General features: G+C 31.4%; 1 protein-coding gene across 4 annotated transcripts in view; it reads right to left on the bottom strand.

Moving 5' to 3' along the window:
- Nucleotides 1-18,021, bottom strand: part of LOC118194012 (uncharacterized) — a 57,360-nt gene that overhangs the window by 5,505 nt on the left and 33,834 nt on the right. Inside the window, exons 6-9 of one of the 4 annotated variants that reach the window (XR_015041227.1) lie at nucleotides 14,810-14,974; nucleotides 13,004-13,147; nucleotides 8,809-8,872; nucleotides 1,449-1,685 (exon numbers count right to left, since the gene is read on the bottom strand). Coding sequence is in view for 1 of the 4 variants with exons in the window: in XM_035365184.2 (XP_035221075.2) it covers nucleotides 8,809-8,872; nucleotides 13,018-13,147; nucleotides 14,810-14,974 (359 nt within the window). In the remaining 3 variants the exon portion in view is untranslated. The remainder of the gene's footprint in view (nucleotides 1-1,448; nucleotides 1,686-8,808; nucleotides 8,873-13,003; nucleotides 13,148-14,809; nucleotides 14,975-18,021) is intronic. The other 3 variants (XR_015041225.1, XR_015041226.1, XM_035365184.2) reach the window with 3 other exon arrangements.

The raw sequence follows: 18,021 nt of genomic DNA, 5'->3' as shown, positions 1-18,021 counted from the left end.
AATTTCAATATCTAAAGGTTTTATTAACTGACGAACCTGCTTCTATTATTAAACATATTCCCATTTCACAAAATAGTTATATGCCTGAAGAAAATTATTATCTAGGTATGATAAGAAAAAACAAATTGTCACATCACTAATCAAAACTTTCATGGATCAATCTTGTGTAATTAATGCAAATGCAATTAATTTGTGAAAAATTGCAGATACATCTGATGAGATCATCACAGGCTTAAAATCTATTGATCCAAAAGCTAACGAAAGAGCTGTCTGGCCAACTTTTATTTTATTACAGAAGGTTGACAATGAAACATGTAGACGATGGTCTGAGTTTCAACAAAAGTGGAATTTCCTACTTTTGAAGTGTTTATTCAATTTATAAATGATAAATGTTCCTCTTTAGAAATTTTAAGCGAAAAAGAAAAGGAAAAAAGGTCTAGTGTTAAAAGGCTTTCTGCTAACAAAAGTATCAAATGTATTATGCATAAATTAGATCATTTTCTTTTCAAATGCCCCAAATTTAAAACATTAACTGTCAAAGAAAGAAATCAATTTGTTAGGAAAAATAATCTTTGCTTAAAAATTGTTTTTCTAATCAGCACAAAACATCTGACTGTATGTCTCCACATCGATGTCATTATTGCATCATAGTACTCTTTGTTAAAATCAATTAAAAAGCTACTCCACATCTGCATCCAAGAGCAGTTTTCATTCAGAACAACAAAGAAAAAAAATCTAACAGCGGAGTGAAATACCAGACATTGTGTCTACGAATGAAAACAAAAAGGGAAATGTGGCTGTAATTCAAAATACTAATGTTCTAACAACTTTTGGCTTATTGCCAACTGCATATGTAATGTAATTGACTTGATGGGTCAAAAAATGTAATATTAGAATGCTTTGTGATAGTGGTTCCAAATCAACATTATTCTCTAAATCTTACATTAATTTATTGGGATTTAAAAGAAAAAATGCACGTTTTCCTATCAAGGCTTTAGCTGAGTCAGAAGTTGCAGTTACAAAAAGTTCTGTTGAAATTGAGTTGATGTCAATCCCTGATACATCAGTGACAATGCCAATTAAGGCTTTTGTATTAGATAAAACTAACTGCTGCACTTCCAAGCAAAAAAATTAATGAGAAAGATTTTTTGCATTTGAAAAATGCAAAGTTAGCTGGCCCATATTTTCACATTCCAGATAAGATGCATATTATTCTAGGATCTGACTATTTTTTTTTCTATTTTACTTCTCGGACAAATAACTAATTAGAAGTTATTTCATTGCTCAAAACTCAAACTTTGGTTTCCTCATATCCGGAAAACTACCGGAATCTCAAACGAAATCAAATTCGTTTTCAAACTTGCATATTTATGAAATAAATATTGATAGTGCATTAAAACGGTTTGGGGAGTTAGAAGTACCAAATTCAACTGACACGTTATTCTCACCTGAACAGCAATTTGTAAAATGCATTTTCAGGAAGGGGATTCCTTAGTATTGTACCAGTTTTAATGATTGTCATAAAGATAAGAAAGATTTTACTGATTCTTATTCCATACTCAATAATGCTCACTGTTATGGTATGGATAATGGGTTCAATGCATCATCATGTAATATTCAAGCTCTTCTTTCATGTAGGCCACACAGCTGACATGACTTCCGCATTTCACTCTCATATTCAAAGGCTGAAATATCAAATAAACACATGACAAACAATGGCAGTGGCTTTTACAGTCACAAAGGAAAATTACATGATAATAGTACTATCACTAATAATGGTATTGCTGAAGGGAGAGGAATGGGTGTTTTCGGTAATAACTTACACCAAGATTTTCCATCATTGGAAGGAGATATAACTGAAGAACCAACTACTCCTCCAGCTTTAAATGGAAGTGCATGGGAAAAACCAGGGAATATAAAAATTCATAACACTGGACTCGAGAAAAAGTTCAGCTAGTGAAGAAACCTGTAAAGGGTGAGAATTCTTGTGAGAGTTCCAGAAAAAGTCCAGCATTTTCATCATCTGGATCTCTCTCAAAATTCTCAAGTTCCATTTCCAGCATTATGAATTTGCACACTGTCATCGTCACTCCAGTTGTCAAAGATGCTTACTTGCAGAGCTCTCATCCCTGCCAAAAATATCCTTGTTAGGAAGATGACAAGAGAAAATTAAAAGTAACAAATAAAAAGTCATCCATAACACTTCCACCATCAACACATTCCATGGAGATTTTAGTGAAACATCCCAAAGCACCTGGAAATAAATCCAAATTTTTTAAGGCTGTACGCAATGAGAAAAAGGAAAATGAGGAAACAAAAGAGGAATCTGCTTCCAAACAAATCAATGATCTAATTAAAGTTAAACAAAGATCTGATCCTATATTTTCATTTCATAGTGCTACATCAAATGAATTATACAGTGATTTATTTGAAAAATAGTCATCATTTTCTAAGATTATATGTATTTTAGCATATTTCTTAAGATTCATCAATAAGTGCAAAACTAATAACAAAAGTCGCACACTTATAACTGATTCCTTTTCTCCACTCACCTACAGGGAAACTAAAAATGCAGAAATAATCAGAATTTGGTGGGTTCAGAAAGATTATTTCAATGAAGACCTAAAATGCATTAAAAATCAAAGATCGTTGCTTAAGAAAAGTCAGTTACACTCCCTCCAGCCGTTTATAGATGAAAACAGTCTTTTACAGGTGGGAGAGCGTTTACAAAATTCAGAATTGTCTTTTAATCAAAAGCACCCAGTAATTCTACCTGCTAAACACAAGCTAAGTGAGCTCATCATAAAAGAAAAGCATGTGACTTATTTACATGCTGGTCCTTCATTATTGCCTCACATTATCAGACAATAATATTGGATCATAGGTGGAAAAAAGCTCATTAATAAATGTGTTCACAAATGCATCAAATTGAAAGCATCCACCACATCTCAGCTTATGAGTAATCCTGCCTAAGCATCGAATAACACTCGAGAGGCCTTTCTTCGAATGCAGAGTGGACTCTGCCAGTACTATTTCAATCAAATTCAATAAAGGTCATGGAGTGAAATCAACCAAGGGTTACATTGTTCTTTTTATTTGTCTCGGTACTAAGATGCTACACATCGAGGCAGTCAGAGATTTAACCGCAGATGCTTTCTTAGCTGTTTTGTGTCGCTTCAGTGCTAGACAAGGAGCTCCACGACATGCTTACAGCGACATTGCAACGAACTTCAATGGGGCTAATCAAAAGCTCAACGGAATACAACGATTGTGGGCTTCACTTCCAAAGAGCGAAGCGGTTGATCATCATTAAATTCAAGCATCAATAGAATGGCACTTTATACTTCCAACATCTCCTTATTTCAAAGGAATTTGGGAGGCCGCAATCAAATAAACCAAGTATCACTGTAAAAGTGTAATTGGTGAAACTCTACTTACTTTCGAAGAATTGACAGCTCTATTGACTCAGATCGAAGCCATTTTAAATTTTCGTCCTTTATGTAGTATAAACAATACTGACATTGATTGTATTAATATTCTCACTCCTTCACACTTCCTTACAGAAGACGTTATCCCTCCTGAACTACCACCTACTAGTCCTACCAATATATGGAATAGGTGGGATCTTCTTCAAAAGATGCGGAAGGACTTCTGCAAATCAAGGGGAAAAGCCTACCTATCATCTCTGCAAACCAGAAAGAAATGGAAGGACACTCAGCCGAATATGAAAACTGGAGACATTGTCCCTGCTACTAGATGACTGTCATCTTCCAGGTTCTTTTGTACAGAGGGATTGGTTTGAGTGGCCATTGTTAAAAGTAAAAACTCTATTTTATTTTTAAAAAGAAACATTCACAAATTAGCTCCTTTGCCCATATATCAGGACTAATGCTTGATAGGGTGGGAGTATGTTCCGATGCATATGGAACAGAACAACTCAACATGACTCTGATTCGCCTTTTGGCACTATTCCAAAGAACATTTAATCAGTCAAATGTTGGACTTGGATAAACAACCACATTCACACGGCAGCTAGAATGCTGTCCATTTTCCATCATATTTGTTCTATTACATCTACAAATTTTATAGTATCATTCTTTGTATATATATTGTATAAAATTATGTAATAGTACTTGTTATGTTTAAAAAAGAGGATTTTCATTCACTTAATTCACACTGCATAGCAACACACATATAAATCTTTTCATTTGGTTATTTCCTCTTTCTATATTAAAAGTAGTAAACATATTTGAGATAAAAATTATTTTCGATGGTGGCGTAGACACATGAAGATATAGTTGCAATAGCAGCTGTTATAACACTTCTTTATTTTTGATGAATATTTTTAAGGTGGACATGCAACTAAACCAGTGCAAGAAAAACACCAATTTTTAATAATTACAATTTGTACACCTATTCAAAAAAGGGTAGACAGTTCAATACCATGCCTTCTACTGCACTTTTAGGATATGTATTACATTTATATATAGCATTGTTATGACATAGGTATTCTAACATAAAATCGGACTTTTTCGAAAATGACATGTCCATGTTTTTCCATTCTTTGAGTCAAATTATACTTTAATAGGGAGAAATCTAAAAATCCATCTTCATACACTTTTTCAGTTTGAGTCGAGAATCAAAATTTTTAATTTATGGTTACTTATTTCACTTTCCCTATCATTGTGTGAAAGCAGGGGGAAAAAAAAAAAAAAAAAAAAGGGTGCATTGTTTATTCTTTCAAACATTTTTCTTTACATGTTTTTTAATCATTCTGATTTTTAGATAATTTTATCCAAAAGTCAGGCTTTCAGTAATTCATTTTAATTATTTTAAAATTTTCAACTTTACTCAGTTGAACTGTGTATTTTAAGTACATTTATTAATATAAATTTTTGAGAATTTGATTTCAATTATTTGAATTGCATTTATTTCGAAAGAAACTTAATGACATTTGAAAACTGCATATACTGTAAGAGAAAATACAGTAAGCACAGTTAATATGCCTTTCAATGGGCCATTCAGAAAAGATACATAAATAAGATGGATGTATTACCAGCATTTTAATTTAGGATTAGTTGCATACACTGCTTCTCAGAGTTTTACCATTGTAACATTGTTTTCCATAATTTTATCATTCTACTAACTGCAGAACTAGACATTCTGCAATTATCTTAAAAATCATCCATCTGTTTTTTGTTTTCCATATATCACAAACATTTATGAAATATCTTGGTATTTCTGATATTCATATAAGTAAAGGTATCACCTTCCGTTTCATAGTGTTTGGTCAAAATAAAATATGAAAGGTACCCTTACTATGATATTGAATGTTTTTAGAGCCTAGTAATTTTAAAAGTATAAGATAAAAGGAAAGATTAGTTTCATCAATACTGAAAACACTTTTAGCAGATATCCAAACACTTCTTTGGAAAAATTCTTAAATATTTAATAAACCACTGATACCTCTTTGGATACAGTGTTCATGATATAACATTCTATGATGTACTTTAAATTGATACAGACTTTCAATGAAAATATGTTTGTCTCTCACATTTATCTGCAATGTTATTTTTTGTGCCTTTTCCGTAAATACAGATCCTTTCACTAGGAATAACTGATGCAATATTAAAAGTAGTAAACATATTTGAAATAAAAATTATTTTCGATGGTGATGTAGACACATGAAGATATAGTGTGAAAAATTTTAACAAAATATGCTTTGAATGTCCAGATATTTCATCTCAACACACAACAATTTTGAAATGAATTTTCCACAAACTTGTTCTTTCTTCTAATTTTCTCTTCTAAGGAAAAAAATCTAAGTTGTATCTTTCAGGGAAACAGTTTTCCATTTTCCAGATATTTTAGTTGCAAATTAAATTTAAAATAAAGATAAGAAGACAAATAGTTAAGTTAAAACTCATTTATAAATGATAAAGTCCCTATGAAAGATGCATCTTTCAAACATTTCTGGTCAGCAAAATCCAGTGTTTATCCTATCCCAACTAAAAATCCAATCTTAAAATCAGGGGCAAATAATCTAAATCAAATAATGCTGACAATTTTTAGGACCAATAAAATAACTGCCACATTTAACAGAATACTTTTGAAATTACCTGCAGCAGCATGAGGAAAAACTAGCTATTTGAAACATTCTTTGTATGAGGAATATAAAATTTACATTCGATGCATTTTCATAAAAAGATGGGATATGATCAAAACTATCAAACTTTTAAAATATTTCACTTGAAAACCTGTGTTATGAAATAAATATAACTCGCATAAAATTTTTACTTTTATGGTAAAAAACGAAGAATCATAGCCAAAAATAAATGGATGGGCTTCTCAAAAAATCAATACTGCAAATTTAACTTTGAATCACCTTCCAATACTATGTTTCAATATTCACCAATTTACCTTCGAATTCCTAGTTCCAAGAACCATTCTATCAAAAATATTTATTTACTTAAGTTCCAAGTAATCATAGTATCAATTAAATGATCAGATTGTGATTACGAAAAGTTAAATTAAAATGATCTAATACATGTCAAAAGTCAGGCTTTTGAGACTTGAAAAATGCAAGCTGAATTTCATCAATCAACCTGGTAGAATGGAAGATACAGAAGTCACTTGGTTATTTCGCCTTTTTGTCTTAAACAATAGCTTAACAAACATGCTAGCAGCAAATTTCTCTGAATTGTGTAATTTCAAAATTAATCCCTGTTATGTGACTCTTTATGTACCTGTGATGCATGTACACGACAAAAAGGGTCTTTCAGCAAATAGTGACACTGAAATTTGCACACTAAAACTATAAACAAACAATGAAATTAAAAAAATAACCATAACTTCACTATTCTTAATCTAGCATTTCTTAGTCTAACTGTCATGTCATCATTGCTGTTTCTCTCCAACAGTAATGCTGCCCCTTATATGAAATTGTCAAACATAGGTTTTTATTTATCTCTGTTGTCTATAATGCCATATTGCATTCATTATTTAATAAACTTATACTTAACTAAAAATGATTACCAGTCATCCAGCATCACCTATTTAAAATTCTAATTTTAACATATAACAGATGCCTGATATATTTTAGCATTTAAACATGGGTATGAAACATTTCATAATTTAAAATAAAATCATGCAAAACATTTATTATGATACTGTTAAACTGATATAAAATATAAATTATCAACATTGAATTACACTGCTGGCCACCGTAAATGCAACACTCTGAAGGAAGCATGCAAATAACATGAAATTTACAACATGCATTAGCAGAGGCGAGATATGCAAATAATTAGAATTTCAGCGCAGACGCACATCACACGCGCCTGTGGCTTGGAGTTTTCGACGATTTCAAGTTCGGCAATTGTGTTTTTCTTGTGGTTTAAAAAAAAAAAAAAAAAAAAAATTATGCCTCATAGTAAACAGCGATCATTGTTTGATCAAGTATCCGAGTTCGACAGAGGAAGGATAGTGGATTATCTTTCAGGGAAATTTGTAGTCGTGTTGGACGAAACCAAACAACTGTAATGCTGATATGTGACCGTTGGATGCAGGAGGGTATGACGGACCGACATGTTCGATCACATCCACCTCGGTGCACCACTTTACGTGATGACAGGAATATTGTGCGCATGGCATTGACGGATTGCTCAGTCACATCATGAACCATAGCACAACACATTCAGTCTGTAACGCATCATCCAGTGTCTGTGCATACCATTCGACGCCGTTTACAGCAGAGTGGTCTGTCTGCAAGACGTCCATTGCTTCGTCTACCCTTGACACAGAACCACAGACGTCTCCGCCGCCAATAGTGCAATGAAAGAAGGATGTGGACGGCAGAATTGAATGATATTGTCTTTACTGACGAGTCATGTTTCTGTCTGCAACACCACGATGGTCGGATTCGAGTCTGGAGACAGCATGGAGAGAGGATGCTGAACAGCTGCGTTATGCACCGCCATACTGGTCCTGCACTGAGTATTACGGTATGAGGCGGTATTGGATATTACTCTCGCACTCCTCCAGTACACATTAACAATACTTTAAACAGCCAGCACTACATCTCCGAAGTGTTGGAGCCAGTTGTCCTTCCTTACCTTCAGGGCTTGCCCACAGCCATATTTCAACAGGATAATATGCGACCACACGTGGCACGCATTATAGAAGGGTTCTTCATTAATCGCCAGATTGAATTGCTTCCATGGCCGGCTCACTCTCCAGATCTTTCACAGATAGAAAACATGTGCTCCATGGTTGCTGAATGATTGACCCAGATTAGATCCCAAGCTGCCACACCAGATCAACTTTGGCAGCAAGTGGAAGATGCTTGGTTGCTGTACCCCAAGAACACATTCAAAGTCTCTTGGAATCAATGCCAAGGCGTGTGGCAACGGTGATCTCCAACAATTGGCGGCTACTCTGGCTACTGATTCTGGAAGGAACCACACTTTACAGAAGTCTATAAATTTAATCATTTGATACTTGGTCAATACATTATCTACTAAATAACTTTTGTTGTGATATCCCTTGTCTTTCTTGGTGTTGCAATTTGGGTGGCCAGCAGTGTATTTAACAATTAATTGGTATTATTAAAAAAAAAGCAACTAAAAAAAAGGAAACAAGGGAGGGAAAAGATCTCCCTTTGTTTTAAACATTAATACAAAATAAAATTTTAATTACATTAGGGAATTATATGGGACAGTAATACACACTTTATAATTAATTCTGCTTTTTTGGAACAACTTACACACTAAATATAATTACTAGAAAAGACAGGTATTCTTAAACTACCTTTGAGAAACTGATGTTCTTGAAGGACGCAGAATTGGTTGAATACAGCATTTCATTGGCTGACCTATCAAAAAGAAATGGAAATGAATCAACAATCCTGATTTATAAAAGAAAATGATCATCATGGAAAAAACACAGGAAGAAATAACCTCACAAAAATAGCTTCCACAGTCATCCCCCACCCAAAAAAATATTTAAAACTGCAATACCAAAAAAAAATCATCGATCTTAGCAAATGCATGATATGCATGGCAGTTTGAAATTTACCAATTAGCAAATTAGTATGGTGTTAAGACTCAAAGGATTTTGAGATATGAATGGCACAAGCATTTTAGGATAGTTACAAACCTCCTTTAATTTGGTAAATTTTCTCAAAATTTTCCACATTTGTAAAAGAATTTAATATATAAATGAATTCTAATTCTAGTCAAGTGAATAGGATAAGATGACAATGAAATGTTTCATATCACCTTTTTTTAAGACTTCCCTGCAATAATTGCTGTAAAATATTATACAGTCAAAAGTCGTTAATTTGGACTATCGATTTTTCTGGATTATAGATCATCAGTTTAAATCTGGTAAGATGGCATGCAGAAATTATAAAATTAAAAAAATTAAACCATAATTTATGAAATAAAGAACAATTATGATCTAAAAAGTATCAAAATTTACAAAAAAAAAAAAAAAAAAAAAAAAAAAAAAGCTTAATATTTATTTGTTTACTTTATTAAACATTTCTTTCAATGTAAGTTGTTTAAGTTGCTTTGTTTTTTATGTGATAATACATTCTCTTTAATTCTATAAACAGACATAATTTCTTTTTCAGTTACAAAGTTCCACTGTTCAGGTCCTATAATTGCTGTGTCGAGAATACTGACTAATTTGTCAGTCGAAATTTTTTCGTTTTCAATAACCTCTGTGTCACTTTCTTCACTATCGGAAGCGAATTATAATGACGAGGAATTTGATTTAAATCATATCAAAGACGGAGTACATCGAGATGAAATACTACATTTAGTAAGGAATTATAAGCCAAGTAAAATAAAAACATCTGCCCCGAAGATAAGGATAGTGCTGACAGATCAAATTCCAGTTCATTGTGCGACGTGGTGTCCCCCCCCCCCACAGAGCAGCGTGAAATTGATAAACAGATTTTGGAATGGTTAGATAAACAAAGGATATGCCTTTATCCATTTTTTGCAGCAATTCCACTTTTTGTTTAATGGACTTCGAAACATACTTTCGCTTTGTAGATCCTTTACATATTAGTAAATATATATCGGAAATTCTATTTGACATAATCGAGAGTTCAAGCTTACTTTTATAAAATTGCTCTAACAGTCTGCAAAAAATAAAAGCCGGATACAATTCGAAGATTAAGGAACAATGCAATCAGTAACATTAACTGAATTAGATAATTTTAGCTTAGCTTATACCGTCCGTTATACATTAAACGCGCGCGCGTTTAATGTATAACGGACTGTATTATATTACGCGCATGCGCACATGCATATTCACAGCCGTAAAGGTCTTGCGTCAACGCGACGCATGCACAGAAAGTTTGTAGCTTTGAGGTCCGGATTATAGACCATTCTGGATTATGGGTGTCCGAATTATATAGACTTTTGACTGTATATTTTGAAATAAATGTGCATTTTTCACTATCTGCAGAAACAAGTATTTTCAAAGTAATTTCTGTAACGCACAACATATATTATATACTTTGAAGGTGAACTACTTCACTAATAATGCAGCAAATAAGTGATTAGCTGATTTCAGCTTTTAATCTTTTCATCATCAACTCGTCCAGCGACAAAATCCAAGATAATAAGTACCTACTTATAATAGATAATCCAGCTGTTCAAACAGAACTCAAGTCACAACAAATGAGCTGGCTATATGGAATTTCATAGTTTTTCCCATATGCAACACAAATACAAATAACATTTCCAAAATCATCTGCAAAGGAATCCCTAACAGCAGGAGGAGAAACCTCATATATTTCACCTACATTAAACAACCAACCAAAACTTTTAACCCATTAACCGCCCAAACTACAAGGGATGTTTCTTTTCTCATGAAAATAATAACAAATATTAAATTAAGCATTTATAACATAAATTTACATTGAAAATTTAAAAAAAAAATGCTCTTACCTGTGAAAAAGCGAGTGTTGCGTTCGCGCAACGTCAGCGGAATAAGACTACGGATGTTTAGTGACTAAGATTATACTTGTGTGCGCTGTTTCCTTTGAGTGGAGCACTGGATTACTTTTTCGTTGTATATTGTTTTATAAATCTACAAATCACTTTCCTTGTAATTAACTTAATATTAAAATATACATTTTATTTCTTTGACAAATACAGATTATTTCATTTGAAAGATTCAAGCATGAAAAGCTCCACTACAATCATGATGTAAAGCTACATTACATACTTTGCATCTATAAACAGTCTGGCTATGGCACTCTTTACAACGAAGTCTTTTGTTATCATCGGACTTTACGATAAAAAGTCTACGATCTCCATGCAATGGTTTTTGAATGCTGAATTTACTAGGTCTTCCTGTTGCTGATCTATTTCTGGCTAATTTTACACTCTCAGTAGGAGTTTGCAAAAAGAATAATGCAAACTCGCATCTGAAATCTAAAAGACACTTTTTGTTTCCAGTAGTAGAAAGTCGTGATATTTAGTAAGTTTAGATAGGTCTCACCTCATATAATTTATCAGTATTGTCAACTTTACTATTGCTAAATGAAAATTCTGCTTCATATTCTTGTACTACAAACGTGATATCAATTCTCGTACAACAGGAACAGAAATGTCCTTATCAAAAGACCAATACATTTTTTCTTGAGGTAAAGAATAATATCCTGTAAGCAATAATATTCCAATAAATCTTCTCATATAGGCTTCAGATGCAATAAATTCTGGGGTGCTTTTTTTTTTTTTTTTTTTTTTCTGAGCGTATATATTTGTTCAACGAGAAGAGAGTAAATGTCTAAACCAAAAAGAAAATCAAAAATATGTGCACTAGTTTTATCTTGTGTTTTGTCTTTTATAATTTCTCTTCTATCTATTTCTTCATGTTCATCCTGAGACATAACTAACAGTTCCTTTTTTCTCCACTTCAAGATTTCAGTCTTCTGCTTTTTAAACTTTTTTAGTATGACTATAACTACTTTTAGAAGGCTAAAACTTACATCTTACATGAATTTCAACTTCCCCAGCAGTATCATTTATTAAAATATCATTATCATTATTTAAAACATTGCCATTCCTTTCTTCTTCGCCACTAGCCTCTGCAATTTCTGAGGGAACAACAACAATATCAATTTCATTCTGGTCATTATTAACATTATCATCATCTGATCTTCATGAAAAAATCTTTGAAGGGCTTCTTCTAATGTAAGATATCTCGTTCTAGGCATTTTTAAACAACCAGAACATGAAACAGAACATTGAAAGGAATGAGTGCAAAAGGAGATTGACTACCCGTTTCCTGCTGACGTTGCGTCAACAACACACCTGTTTTCCTTCTTTCCCAACACAAATATAAACAACTGACTGATGTAATGTTCTGATAAACAGTGACCTTGACTAAAAATAGATCACTCATAAAGATTGCGATTCTGATTCTTTCGTTAAATATTTTCAGCAAAAATACCCGGTCGAAAATTTTGCTTTAATTTTGCTTAAAGTATGAGATTAATTATTATAAACAAAATGATTGTTGAAGGCAAATATTTTTTTACAGAAATAATCTTCATAATATTCCCTACACAAAATCATCTGCTGGTATAAAATATCTTAGGTAGTTATATTTATATACGCATTTATTTTGACCGTTGCGTCAACGCAACACCAGCTGGTAATGGGTTAAGACAAAGTCTGACTATGAAGAGTCAGTATAAAAACCTTCATATATCAATAATTCATCCTAAATATGATGCTGTTTTTCACATCAAGTAAGTTCTGACTGGAACACAGAAAATTAAAATATAGCTTTGCAAAATAGAAAATTGTGCTATTAACTAAAATTCAAATATCGTCATATGATCAAAAATGTTTTTTTCATTAATAATAAATACACTAACCTTTCTAATATATATGTGAACAATGCAGTGTCATAAAATTCACAAAGACTTTTAGCATTCTTCAGTTAATTACAATACCATCATCAAAATAATAAAAACCTTAACTTTCATACCATCCAGAAGCCTATTATGATAAATTTCACATGCTTTCTCAGCATCTTCTTGGCTAAAAAACTCTATCACTGCAGTTCCCGGATAGCACAATTCGGCACTTTTTATTCGCCCAATGTCTCCAAACAGTTCCTGAAAAATACATTTTTTTTTTTTTTTTTTTTTTTAAATTCTGATACAACTCATCATGACTGAGCTAATTTCTCATGCAATTAAAGCCAAACAAAAATTTACCAAAATAAATAAATAAATAAAATAAAACCAAACCTTGTGTAAAATAATATTTGCAGAAAAAACTTTATTCAACACTAAAATCATTTGTTATGAGAAACACAGAAGAGCTTCCAAATTTTAAATATGAAAATACAATTAGTATATCTATTCATGAAGCCCAGATGGTATAGTGGGGGAAGAGGGGTGGAAGACCTTCATGCCTGGGCAAAGTCATGCAGTCTTTATCATATGGTGCTCAAAGCTCATGCCAACAGGAGATGAAATCATGTTCTTCTTGCCACGATAAAATTTGTAGGCTTGTTCTAATTAGTTAAGACAAATGAGATTAATTTTAACATAAACAACTTAACTTATTTAAGAATATTTCCTCTTTTATTTAAGAGGGAGGGAATATGTGGTCAAACTCAATTCTAAGGAGGCAATTTGTGGGCTTGTTCTGATTAGGTCAGACAAGTGAGATTAGTTGTAACAAAACAATTATAAAGAGGCTCATTGAAGAACAAACTTTGTGGATTAAGAACAGTACATAGACAGTTAGGGAAAAAACATGTGTGATGTTAAATATATAAGAGAATATAGTACATCAACTATAACTGGAAGACAAATATTTTTCTAATGCTTATTCCATTTCCTTGGTGAAAGCTAAGTTTTAATTAGCTAATTTAGAAATGAATTTAATTACTTAATTTTCCTCATAAGATTTTTTGTTTATTGATATGACTCCAGTTTTCAGAAAACCTGAAATTTTTTCAGCATATATTATAAAAAGTATTTTTGCTTGATTATTTACCTCCTTCTCTATTAATAAATAGAGAAGAATCTGTATGTATGAATGTTCCGCATCATAGAAAAATGGTAGGACCAAGAGATATTCAATTTTGAACACACCTAGCCTTCTAATTGATGTATGCACTTTAAAGACTGAATTTTGAACTTTTTTTATTTACTTTACATTTTGTGCAAATTTTACGACATTTTGATTAACTAACTTGACGATTTTAAAGCAATATATTGCCATTTGGTAAGAGTATGATATTTATGTTCCAAATTTAAAAGAATAAAAAAGTGTTGCTTTTGCCTAATGTGATATATTTTTATTTTCAACATTTGGCTATTTGTCAAAACATAAGATATTTTTCTTTTAAACTATATATTATTAACAAATGAAGTAATATAAAATCAATAAACACAATTATTCATCTTTTTTATTATTATTCATTACTTACTGGACATGCAAAATTACATTAGTTGGATTATTAAAATAAATATACACATATTTCTTTCAATGAATATAATCACAGAAGTACCAAATTAACACTAGTTTAAATAATTTGCTCCAATTATGTCTTAAAGAATTTAACTACTTAATTTGTTTCAAAGATTTATGTTTGTTGATACTCCAGCTTTCAGAAAATCTGAAATCTTTTAAGCAAACATTTTAAAATGTATTAGTTGGCTTGATTATTAAGATTCTTTAACACAATTTGCATGAATCACTTCTTAATAACTTCTTCAGAATCACTGTGCTTACCTAAAAATAGATAAATAATTCATTCTTACCACTATATCCTGCTTTGAGACAGATGAACGCAGATTCGTGACATAAACCGTAACACTCTGCTGCATTGCTGCAGCTAACTCTTGATCTGCAACCATAGTATTATTCATTGTAAGAACCTGTTCAGCTAAAGATTTCTTTGGGAATGCTGTTTTGCTTTCACTTTTCTATAAAAAATATATCATTTATCAGAAAACAATTTTACTCATAAAAGTATTATTTAATATTGTTGCAAATTGCTATAAATATTTAAAATCGTTTGACTGTTTGGTTATTTGCCTGTACGCAGACCTGTACTACTGTTTGGTGTCATTATACTCACTACTGAGAACTTCTTTTGTATTTAATTTGTTGGACCGAATTTAGGAGATTTTGTTCCTGTTCATATTATAAAATGCAACTTTTTTTTTGTGTGTGTTTTTGAGTTACAAGACGTACAATAAATATTTTTAACAAGTTTCATTCAATTTGCTTGCACACTTTTTGATTCATCATAAGTTTTCCATTGGCTTTCTTTTAGAAACCAGTGTAGTAAAAATCGACAAAAGGCTTCATTCTAAAATATGGTAAACATATTTTTACAGGATGTGCAAAAAAGTGAGTTGAATACTGACTCTTTATTAAACAAAGAAACATCGATTCCTTCAGAATTTTGCAACAATGACTGTACACAATCTCCACAAAACTTTCACAGTCAATGGGATAATACATACCCAAGTACCATAAAAGTTCACATTCAGATTGAACTAAATTCATTGATGTAAAATTAAAATTGAAAACTGCCCCCCTTGAAGAAGACAGACTTCTGTCTGTAGCACTTAAAATCAATAATTTTACATAAAATCTGCACTGGGAAAAAATTCCATAACTTATAAAATAGATTGTAACTAGGAAATGTTGCATAATCTCCATGAATGATGTATAATATTAAAGAACCCTGAATTAACATTACAGACATTTTACACAAAATATCTGCATTTACTTTGCTTTTATATACACATCCTCTATAGTTTAACTCAGAAGCTGTAAAAAAAGGAGTTCTAAAGCTGTGACACACTACTATATATATGAATTCAATAAATATTCTCTAAGCAATGGGGCAAGAGAATTATTTAAATTTAATTTTACTATATTCTTGTGAAACAATTATACATATAATCTATATATAAATGCTACTTTGGGATCACTGCTTCATAAGTAACAGAAGAGGTTTTAATAATTAAAACTTCAAGCTCTTTTGAATGAGATACTTATCCCAAGAGAAGAAGAGGAAGAATGACCTTGTTTGTTTATATTAGCTATACATAAGGCATGTGATCTCAGAGATCTCACCGGAACGTATCACATTTTAGAAACTTGATTTTGTTCTTACTCTGTTACAAAATAGATCACATATGATAAAAAAAAAAAAAAAAAAAAAAAATTATTCTAATATCAAGCTTGAAGTTTTATGCAATTTTAGATTTGTCCATCATAAATGCTCTGCACAATGCAGAGTACATCAGTTATAAAGTGGGGTTAAGAAATAAAGGTAGGGGTAGCAAGCATTTGATATTCCCTTTGAAAGTGCAAATTTAGTTTTAAATATTTTTTTGCCCTAAATTAATATTATATAACAGTTCAGTTCTCTCAATATTATATTTCTAAGTAAGTTAAGTAAGAGGAGTTTGCAGAAAGCATGTTTAAGACTTCCACAAAAGTGAGATTGAGTTACTTGTCTTTAGCTCAAAAATAGCAGCATGTGCAGTTCCCTTCACAGAAGTTGTAACAGAACCAAATTTAAGATCTTATGATTGTGTTTTGAAGTCAGGCTTATCCATTACTGGCTCTAAATCACAGTGTTTGGTAATAGTGCTTTATATCAGTTTTAGTCACCCTAAAGTCTCTTATTTGCTGGTTTTTTAGGGATGGGGGAGTTTCAGCTCTCTGGTAAGTTAAATGTTGAATAGTTGGACTTTTACTGTATATGTCAAATGTAATTTTGAAAAAAGCATGCATACAGGCCAATATAACACTTTATTAAAAAGAATTGGGATAGATTTTTTTTTAATTGGTTGTCTCATTCTACATTGGATCCATGATGTAAAATTAGAAATTTTAATATAGAGTAAATAATTGGGTTGTTAACTTTATTACTAATTTAATCAATGCTCTTACAATAACAAATACATTAAAAGCAAATTATAAAATTGTCACAGGAAACTTAAATTGAGGCAAATTATAACATAGATATAAAAAACAAAGAAAATGTAGGATAACTTTCTAATTGTAACTTGCACATCATTCATACACTTTTTGCACGGGAAAAATAATAACTAAATAAATTTAAGCATCTTCAACTTACTATGCAAATGTAGACATTACTGATTTTGCTCAAGTATGATAATACATTAGTAAGAAAAAAGAACTGAAACCTCTTATTAACTCAAACTACTGTAACAATTGATTACATTCAGTTCTTGATTACAATTATATACAGGGGGGAAAAAAGGGGAGAAGTATAAGGTCAAGAATTCATTGGTTGCAAATAATTCAAGTATTCTTCGTATAATTAAACATATATGAAATGAAAATATTAAAAAAAAAATAATAAACATTTCCTGATATAAATAAAAATACACAGATTAAAAATTAAAGGCTACAGAAAATTATAATATTATATAGATGTATAATATTAATATAATATTAAAATAATTTGGATATTTTATACTTTGCCAAGTGCCAGCCATCTATATACTGCTTAATACCTGAAAGTAGTAAAATTCTACAGAATGCCTGTTTTTCATACTTCAGAATGCTCCAAAATGTCATGAATAAGCAGTATTTTCTTGATTATAATGGGAAAATGACCTTCTCACTTTGTATCTTAACTCCCTTTTTTTCCCACTATACATCCAACCTAAAATCAGATTGATCAGGATGTGGCAGAAATTTTCATGTGTAATGAATGGGAAGACCAACCTTCGATATGGAATTTTTATAACCCTTGGAAGGTTAATGATTTTTCATTACTACTTTCAGTTATAAACACAGTAACAAAAAATAAAATCAATAAAAAAATGCTTTTAATTAGCCATTATGAAGAGCATGTTAAAAGGTAAAAATTAATGTGCTGCATTCATTAATGATCGAAGCAATTCATTCGCATTTATCCGAATGAAAGTCATTTGATTGATGATGCAACAAATGAAAATACAACTACATAGAAATAATC

Source organism: Stegodyphus dumicola, chromosome 5 (genome assembly GCF_044657685.1).
Source record: "Stegodyphus dumicola isolate Sdum_Otavi_A_Nest chromosome 5, ASM4465768v1".
Classification (NCBI taxonomy): Eukaryota; Metazoa; Arthropoda; class Arachnida; order Araneae; family Eresidae; genus Stegodyphus; species Stegodyphus dumicola.
Note: the sequence above shows the minus strand (reverse complement) of the source record. Positions and strands in the feature narration are given on the sequence as shown.